Source organism: Elaeis guineensis, chromosome 13 (assembly GCF_000442705.2).
Source record: "Elaeis guineensis isolate ETL-2024a chromosome 13, EG11, whole genome shotgun sequence".
In the NCBI taxonomy this organism is placed as follows: domain Eukaryota; kingdom Viridiplantae; phylum Streptophyta; class Magnoliopsida; order Arecales; family Arecaceae; genus Elaeis; species Elaeis guineensis.
In genome coordinates this window covers 12115367-12125540 of record NC_026005.2, presented here as the reverse complement: position 1 = coordinate 12125540, position 10174 = coordinate 12115367, and the positions used below count along the sequence as shown (strand labels likewise).

Here is a 10174-nt window from a genome sequence, read left to right as displayed (position 1 = left end):
AAATATCACATAATTCTCGGGTTTATGTATAGGCGCGTATGTTGTGCTTTAGAGACGTGGCAGGCAATGACAGTTTGATGAAGCTCCCTCTGTTAATCACACATTTCAATGTACAGTCGAGCAAAAGAATATTAAGAAGGCAAGGCTGCAAAAATTGGAAATGGAGTTTGAATGGATAGGGGGATGAAGAGTGAGGGGAGACGGCTTCAGGAAGACATTTTTGACCAGACACCTAACACCAAGCACACCGCATACTATCAGACCTTACCCCCGACTTTTCCACGCCACCAGCAATGTGGCCACTTCAAGCGGAATTCTTCCTTTTCCCAGCATAACCCACAATATCTCTCACATATTGCTACTTTTTAAATGAATGACTTCTCGGGGGAAACACCTTTTCCTCCCGTCATTTCAAAAAACAAAAGACATTATTACAAGCATTTTCCTAAACTTTGATATCTGGTGATTCTTATCACTCTACTGTACATTCGTTGAATCATAGACAGGACTTGGCCTCCGCCTCCGCCTTAGGAGGTATAAAATTCAGGATAAACAGTCATCAAAATCACTATGAGAAGCCATATGAAAAGCAGGGCAAATTGAAATTATTTATGTTGTGAATTTACATCATCAATCATGATTTATAACTACTACAGTGTAAAACTTCTTGAGAGAAGTAGCTGACAAAATATAGAGGAACGAGTAAGAAACACTGCAGATTGCTGCTTAATTTACCTTATTGTTTAGTTTGGCTTCTTTTGAGTTGCCTGCATGTTTCAAGTCACCATTTTCTATCGCCCTCTCTCTCTATTTTTTTTTTTTTTTCGAGAAAAATGTTTGTGGTAGCTGTAGCTCCAACCTTTTGCATGGATATATATGATGCGAGAATTATTCATGTCAAACAACACCTGGAACTGCCTTGCATGCTTTGAACAAGAAGCCTTCTCCAGAGGAAGGGTTTAATCATAGGGCTATAAGTGATTTGCTTCCCTATTTTTGCAACTTATTTATGCAATTTAACTCATGTGATACAGATGTATCAAAGAGAAAAAAGTATGATCGTTATCTACTAAATAACTATGAAGTATGACAAATGATTTTATTTGTCAGTTTGTTTTCTCAAAGTATGATTGGGGTATATCATATTTACGCGATATTTAACTGTTCAGAACTACTTTTGTGACTCATCTTCACATTTAGACATCAGAATATTACTATTTGGATGGGGAAAAACCATGCTGTCTTATGGTACTAAATAATCATCAAGTTTTCTTTTTTCTTCGGATAACTAATGACCATCATTTTGCTGGACAATTATTATGTTATGCTAGTTTATTTTATTATACTATACTGTATAATATATATTACATTATATTATACTATACTATACTATACTATACTAATATTATGATAATACTACATTACTATAATTAATTTATATCATAATAATCATATTTTAATAGTACAACATTATTATCTTTCTACAATATTATATTGATGATATTATAGTATTCAAAATAAATAATTTGTATATTAAGAATACTTTATAATAAAAGTTATTGATGATATAAAAAAAATTAAAAAAATAAAAATATGATGAAATATCTTTTATTGTCATTTCCTCGTACTAAAAATACTTTGTTAGTTTGGTACCTCATAGATATCAAAACTACATAGCACTTTACAGATATTTAGAAATATAGTTACTAAACAGAAAATAGCTTTTTATTAAAAAATCTACTCCCAAAAGTTCTACAGACAAAAACACTTTCATCAACAATAATCCCCGATGGAGCCTAAAAGGCCTTAGGTGCAGCTCCAATTCACAACTTTATATCAGAGAAAACTTTGTCATAATGAAAGCCCCCCAAGAGAGTTAAGAGTCACAATTATAATGTTTGTAACAGTTATTATTTTGAACCATGTTTCAATTAGACTCCTTATTGTCAGATAATCAGATAATTGTATTTATGAGAAAGTTTTCAAGAACAAAAACCTTTCTCAATATTTTCCTAACTCCAATACTATGCCAGGAATCCATTTGAAACATGGTTCCAAATAATAACCATTGTAACTACCATCACAATGCTTTCAGAGGGTTCCTGTAACATTTTTCATCACTTGCCAAGCATGCTCTTTACTTACCAATATGTTAATCTCTTATCACAGATAAGATGCAAGCCGAGGAGGGATAATCTGACTTTACATTGTAATTTGTTTTGTTTAGTCCATCCTTTACAACCAAAAACTCATATCATGACTATTAATTTGGATTAACTTGCAAGCTCTCATATCAACTACACTTGAAACAACAGTATCACCAATCAGGCATATTTTGACTCTGTTAATTGCCTTCTGAACATTTTTTTTTTAATGGTAATAGGAGGCTGGAAAAACAGCCACCAATCCATTATTCAGATGAAGAATTTACAAAGAACTGATGATACATCAGTTTTAAGAGCAGTTTACAGAGCATCCATTCAGGATGTAAACCGTGACCAAATTACAGAAATGTCAGTGGGACTTTTGTAACAGACAACAGAATTGGAGGGTCCTCTGAATGAAGCCTCAAAGCTGAACCATGAACTGCAGCCAGCAGCTTTGGTACTCTCTTGGGCATCTGGGAAAGCTGAGTGTTGCAACAGAGGGGGAAGTTGAGGACGCCCTAAACAGAAACTGAGAACCAAGCTGAAGAAAGAGAGGTATTACCTTTCTCAGAAGAACATCAACCACAGCATGGAATTTCTAACCATATCCAGCTCATGGAACTTCATGAGATCATGGAATGCTTACCCAGTCTTTATTTGCAGAGGACCAGTTGCAATGACCACCATCATTCAGTAAACACTGCCCTCCATGGGCAGGTCATCAAAGCTCCAAAGGTCCAAAGTACTCAACCCCTCCTGAGCCACTTCGGAGCTGAAAAGGCTGTCAATTGATTCATCTGAGCTCTCCTCTATACAAGGAATCTGCAGGAACTTCATATATGTATTAAAGTCAGATAGCTCCTCAAAGAATTTCATTGCAGAGTCTTCAATTGTTGGCATTGCCTCTCTGGAATTGTTTTTAAGTTTCTTCTGGGGGCTACAATGTTCCAGGAATCCAGATTCATTACCTTCAGCTATGGTGGGAGAAAGAAGTGATGTGATCTCAGAAGTCCTGGTCTCACGTCCCCATCCAAAGTCCAAACAATCCATAGAGTTACTTCTCTGGTCAGAGAGAGAGTTCACAAACTCAGCACATACAGAAAGGGGAAAAGATTCTAGCGAGGGAAGGGAATTCAGAAACTCAAGCTTAGTAAGCTCCTCAACTTCCTTGTGCTCCACAGTAGAATAGAAATCATGGTCCAGGTCATTCAGGCAAGACTGGTTAAACTTATGTTTTTCTGAGATTGCTAGTTTTGGTGCTTGCAGAGTTTGTTCATGGCGGCGCTTTTGGGCACTTGCAGATGCTTCAGGAAAATTCACCTTGGCTTTCTTGCCCCGGATACGGCGGGCTTCAACATCATAAGCTCTTGCAGCCTCTTCAGCAGTATTGAATGTCCCGAGCCAGACACGAACACCTTTGTAAGGATCCCTGATTTCAGCTGTCCACTTGCCCCATGGACGCAGGCGGATTCCTCTATATTGACTATTTCTCTTCCTTTTGGCCGATTTTGAGACATATCTACCACAATCCACGGATGTTAGATTGGTTGACAACTCTGCAATCCAAACAGAACAAAAAATTAGACAAGAGACAACATGGTTAGAAAAATATAATATCCTCATACCAAATACACATATCAGGTATCTGGATAATTTACTAAAAACAACTAGACCAATCTATATGAAGTTTTATCACACAATCTGGTTTCTGCGAGATGAAAAAAATAAAAATCAAAAATAAGAACAAGTGACATACACTCTCTACCAAGCAAAAATGTTGTGTGCTGAAAGATCCATCCAAATCCTTAAACATGTAATAAAGATATATTACCCTTTTTTAAAAAAAAATTATTATGGAAGAATAAGAGAAATAAGCAGAAGAAACGAAATTTTCGTAAAAAAAAGTATTAGAGAAATAACAATAATCGAACTCCAAAGGAAAAACTTCATTAGTATTTTTATATATCTAACCTTTTCCTCCCTTTTCTTCTAGGCAAGAACCTAAAACACGAAACTCAACTTGATAGAAAAAACTGCAATTTTGCCCAAATAAAAATAAACCTTAGACGAAAATTCATCCAAACTCCACCTTACAAAAGCAACATAACCCTAAGTTTTATTTTTCAATCATGCCTGCGTTTCATTTGTTTCTTTGGCTCATTTATGCCTTCGATTCGAATACCTCTACATCAAAAAAGCCATCATCTTATCATTTCATCTAGATTCCTTGCGAATCAAAGAGAATTTGGAGGATTTCTCCTTGGTTGCATGAGCTTGAATACGACCAATAAAATAGATTTTGTAATTTCCAGAAATTCAGCAACAACTTCTAGAGATCTGACCGTCGTTAAGTTTGCTCAATCTTTTCATGAATCCAAGATAAGAATACGAAATAATAGAAAAAAATCCCACCTTACCGCAGATATCGACATCCAGAAACAAAGCCCATTTCCAGAAACTAGAATCAAACAACTAAAGGGAGAAAAAAAAAATCAAGAATAACAAAGGAGAAAGTTTCCATTAGAAAAAAAAAAATATTGAAATCCTCTGGTAGTCTACCTCGAGGGAAGGGAACTTTGGAGCCGGAGGCGAAGGGCATGACGTCGATCTCCTTCTCCTCCTCAGATTCATCCTCGAACTCCTCGAAATCGGCCTCAAAGTCGTCTTCGATCTCCACCACCTCATGCTTCCGCCCCTTCTTTCTGTCCAGCCACATATAATCGGCCGTCCGCCGCCGGCTCCCCGCCGGCTTGAAGTCGGAGATGATCGCTCCGCCGCACATTTCAAAACCCAAAGGTGCCTCCTTTTTGGGTGGGAAATAAGAGAAGAGAGAAGGATACGAGGATTGTTCTGAGAGGAGCGGGAGGGGATGGTGGGGATTTTATAGCAGCGGTTTTAGGGAGAGGAAAGGCGCGCGTTTGGTTTTAGACGGATATAAGAGGGAGGTTTAGAGGGTGGATTATAAAATTACAAACTTGGAGAAATAGATAAGAAGGAGATTAAATAAATGGGAAGGTGGAGATAATTAAATGGCGGTGATGGATTAATTCGTAGCAGTGGCAACTGGCATGACCCCTAGCATGGGTGCGGCGCCTTGAGGACCATGGGAGTGGCTTGGTGTCAGACTATAGGGTCAGGTTTGATCAGTTGGTCACAAGGATAGCTTTTGTACCTTGGGGAGGGGCATGGCTTCAGAAAGACTATTTCTTGCTCATGACAAAGGGCTACATCTAGATGTTACTGTATATATCTTGCCAAGTTAAATGAGCTAGACATGTTGGGAGAGAGCTCTCTACTTGTGTATGGTTCATTCCGCGTGATCCTCTCTTTACTTAAAAACATATGGCAATGGTAATAATTATGGAATTAGCAATGAAGATATTGGAAGAAGTTTTTGTTTTGTTTGGATTTATGGATTAGGATTAGAGGATAGATAATAAAATTTTAAAATAGGATGGTGGGTGGTGAGTACGATGGATATCGTGACAATTATTGCGGTCAAGAATTTATAATTCGGTCTATAATTCGGAGGCTATATAGATCATTTTCGAGCCTCACAATTTTGTCTCTTAAAAAATGTCTCACGTAAAAAAAATAGCTTTTTCCTATATAAGTTATATTTTTTCTTAACTTCAACAAACGTCAGACTAATGATGTTTTTTCTTCTGTACCATAATAACAATAATTGATGATAGAGATGTTAAATAAATATTTATTGGTCAAAAAATATGAAAAGCGAAATACTTCCCCTCAATTTTTATTCAGTTAAATAAAAATATGTATGAAAAATTAGAGATCAAAATCTACCAAAAATCTAGATGGGTGAAAGAAGCAAGAGTACTCAAGCTGATAATGACTTTCTTATACTTTTCCATCGTAAAGATTCTCCCATTGTTCGAAAACAAGAATAGTCTCACGAAGGACCGCAGCAGGAGAAGATTTTTTGTCAAGGAAGACTTTAGCATTCGTTCCAATCAAACTTGCCGACATATCACAGTAACAACTCTTCTCAAAGGAGATTTAAATTTTTCTGCGGCTTCATAAAATCCAAAGGTCCTGAAGATTAGTTGGCAGCTTAGAGAACTTGAAGTGCAGCTTAGAGGATGACCAAGTGATTTTATGGATATTTATTCTTTATTTGGTGCAAAGAATGGATTAAGAAAGAAGAATGAAGGAGGGAGAGGATGGATAGATTTATGTATCCATTCCGTATGTTTAGTGAAAGATATAAGGATGAGTATGAATGATTTCCTCTTCTGTTTAGTATAGAAGGAATGAAAAAAAATATGGATGACATTTATATAATATTTTTACTAAACTATCATTCGATAAAAAAAATATTAATACGATCCATTTATAAATTATAATATTTATTTATATTAAAAAAGTAGAACAATATATAAATTTATGGTCTTTATAATTTATAATTATTTAAAAAATTATATAAATATTTTAACTTAATTTAAAATTTGAAAATAATTTTATAAATTAATTATATATTAATAAATTTATTTATAACTAATTATATAAATAATTAAATTTAATTATTTAATTAATTTTATATAAATAGTTAACTAGAAAAATAGTAAATATAAATAAAAAATGAAGATAATTCTAAATATTTACTCGTAATTATGAAAATTATGTGTCAAAATTAAAATAATTAGTAGTGAAATTTAATATTATAGAATAAATAGTATAGGTAAAATAAAAAATTTATATAAATAAAATGAATGGAAAAGTGAAGAAGTGTTAGGATTTTTCTAAAAAGTTAACAAAAAGTAATTTTATCAACATAGAAAATCATCCCTCACATTTTTCATTCATCTTCTCCTATATCCTTCCAATTTAGGATAATACAAATTGGTAGGCACGTATTGATAGATAATCTTTTTTCAATCGATCCTAAGATTTTTTGAACCAAATGATAGATGGAGGCTATCTAACCTTTCTCCCTCTAATGACTCAATCTAAACGTAGGGTTTAAATAGATGTGTAATACACTCAATATTAGCACCACATAAGGAACATCCAGAGCTAACTCCCCAACCCTTTTTCACTAGGACCTCTCCCATATGAAGTCTATTTTAGACAGCGAGCAAAGTAAGATTTTAGCCTTCTCAGGAGCAGCTACTTTCCAAATAGGTTTGCACTAAATCCAAAGGGTGCCACCATGGTTTAGAAATTTGTAGAAGGAATTTACTGTATAGTTTCCACTACTTGTGAGTTTCCACATAGGTACATCCACCATTCTGCTTGGTCTCAAAGGGCTTAGTAGCTCATTTAATTGCGCCCATTATCTTGTTTCATCAAGTGTAAATTAGCCTCTAAGTTGGATACACCATCTCAGTCTTCTCCAATTCTACCATGAAGCTACCGAAACATTGGGCTTGATGGCTCTTTAAAAAATATCACTGAATAAAGAAGCAAAAAAAAATGTTGTTTATCCAAGCATGCTCCCAGAATCAGATGTTCTTCCCATCACCCAACTTGAAAGAAATGCACTTCTAGAAAACTTTCAAATCTGTATAATATCCTTCCAAATTGGAGATAGCCTGATCAACAACCTCCTAACCCACAATCCAAACTTCCTTTTGGAGTGGCAAGTATTGTTGATTTGCTTAGTCCAAGGTCTTTCAGGCTCTTTTAGAAGTTTCTATACCCATTTTGCCAGAAGGTGTTTCAAATCCTAATGTTCTTGATGCCCAAACATCCTTTCTTTTTATCTTGGCAAACACACATCCAATTGACAAGACAGTTAAACCCATTAGTATATTCCATCCTTCCAAAAGGAAGGCCTTTCTCATTTGATCAATTCTATTGATCGGTCATTTTGGGAGCTTGAGGATGAAATTACAGTATGAAAAAAGAGTCATGAGAACTAAATTTATCAAAGTGAGCCTCCCTCTCATTGATAAGAACTTTCCTTTCTAAGATGCTAGTCTGGAGTTGATTTTTTCCAAGAGAGGGAGCAAGTAATATCTTGTTAGCTTTTTATTACCGAGAGAAAGACCAAGGTAGATGAATTGAAGAATAGTAGCATTTTATTATGACTATTTTGGTTGAACTTACTTTTTGTTGTTTAAAGGTTAAGGTTAGATTGAGTAGTAGCACTTGGGTCACTGAGGTTTTATATTGTTACAAATAGGTTATCTATGTAACAATGGTCTCGATATTGGTCACGGTTCATGTGTAACTAGTATTTAGATTTCAACCTAATATGTTCGCTTGGGAAGGACATTTTGAATTTGGCTCGAGTATGCATAAGGATTGGGCTCGTATATGGATCGGTTGATATTTTCGGGAACTAAAATTGTTCACATTGTAGCATGTATAAAAATAAGTTGAAAGAAAAATGGGTTTGATAGATGGATGACTTTGGCCTCATCAATTCAGTGGAAAGACACAGACAAAGGTTGAAGTTTATGCAAGAGACAGGGCTTCAAGACAGGGTGCCTTGTCCTTGAGCACTGTAGATTTTGTTTCCCTTTCTGTTCTCTTTCTAAGATCTCTCAATCTCGGAGCAAAAGATATAAATCCGGATGCAGGAGATATCAAATGCCATTTTTTGACCAATAAAATATATGTTACTCACCTAACTTTAATGCGAAAAGATTCGAGGTTATCAGCTCTTACATCTGAGAGAGATTCTTCTATATAGGTTGATCCGTTTCTTTTTGTCTGAGTGATGTCGTTTGTATTTCATTTTGGTAACTCTGCAAACAACTTGCTATTTCTTTAATACAGCTCAAACTTTTTGTTTACCAAAGAAAAAAAAAAAAAAAGATTCGAGGTAAACTCGGTGGTTACGAAGGCACGGAAAAAAAGGGACAGGTTCATGAACAAAAGCTGGAGGGTAGCAAGGAGACAACGGACGGGAACCCACAAGGATTTGTCGAGTGGGACCCTTGGGGTCAATTTGTTTTGGTGGTATTTGGAGGATGGTTGGAGATGCATGAATCCAGGAACCTCCCCTGCAATTTGGCATATTAAAATACCTAGTTGGGACATCAATCATACATCATATTTTTCCACGCATTTTGCCACTCATCCTCCCACAAGGATGGGCATGATGGATATATCTTAATTCTTTAAATCTAAATTATATTTTAATTTTTTGGTTCGAAAAAATCTCACACCTATTTCAATTCTAAAAGCGGGTGAAAACGACTTCTGATCCTTCAAAATATGATTCTTATTTCATCTTAATATTCAAATTTTATTTCGATTTTGATTATGATTTCAATTTCTATTGAATGCATCACATGATATAATCATTTCAATTCTCATCCAATGTATTTTCATTCCGACTACAAACCAAACACCCCACGTGAGGGCTGATGACTTGTCATTATTTGCTTCTGAAAAAGATGCAAGAAACCAAGGTGGTAAACCTGGTGATGTCACATTAGAACTATATTCCATGAAAAATATTGGCTGTAGTCAACCTCACCTCGGCTGACCCTTGAGTTGATCCTTGGGTTGTGATCCCAAGCCTTGATTTAATTCACCAACTTGCAGCCGAATTATCATTCAAAAGCCTGGGTTTGGGAATTTTGATCGAAACGTTTATTTTTTTTGTCCGCGTTGAGAGCAACAATTGGTTTAGTTTTGGCCTTTTGGGATCAATAAAGATAGAAGTGGTGATGTTTGGGCTTGTTAAAATAGCTCTATCTACAATTTTTACTATTACAATGGGATTCCTAGAATTCCCTGCGTTCCAAAAGATTCCAAAAGCTAAGCTTTTTTATTTTTTTATTTTTACTCTTCCAGTGCACCTTACATATTAAGACCTAGCATTTAAAATTGAAAAACATTAAAATTCAACTTCCTTTTGTAGTCTTAAATCTTTTATATAGATAATTTTTTTTGGAATCCAAATGCTCAAGTTAATTTAGAAGAAAAATTGATGCCCTTACAGTACAGTGAAAAGTAATTTCTTCAAAAAAGAAAATAAAAGTAATTATGAGGATATGGAGTTTGTCCTTCCTTAGAACTTATCTAGACCGGTGTCCGCTGAGAAGTAT

At 35.1% G+C, this 10174-nt stretch overlaps 1 protein-coding gene across 2 annotated transcripts; it reads right to left on the bottom strand.

The window, feature by feature from the left end:
- Positions 1 to 2317: 2317 nt before the first annotated feature.
- Positions 2318 to 5038, bottom strand: LOC105056677 (ethylene-responsive transcription factor 1). Of its 2 annotated transcripts, XM_019854559.2 has the most exons (3): positions 4707 to 5037; positions 2794 to 3703; positions 2318 to 2688 (listed from the first exon to the last, which is right to left on the bottom strand). In XM_019854559.2, exons 1-2 carry the CDS (start codon positions 4927 to 4929, stop codon positions 2838 to 2840), a joined length of 1089 nt encoding a protein of 362 aa, XP_019710118.1. In that variant the 5' UTR covers positions 4930 to 5037; the 3' UTR covers positions 2318 to 2688; positions 2794 to 2837. The 2 variants fall into 2 exon arrangements, with proteins under 2 accessions (XP_019710118.1, XP_010937273.1); XM_010938971.3 differs by having other exon boundaries at positions 2318 to 3703; positions 4707 to 5038.
- Between the last annotated feature and the right edge of the window lie 5136 nt (positions 5039 to 10174).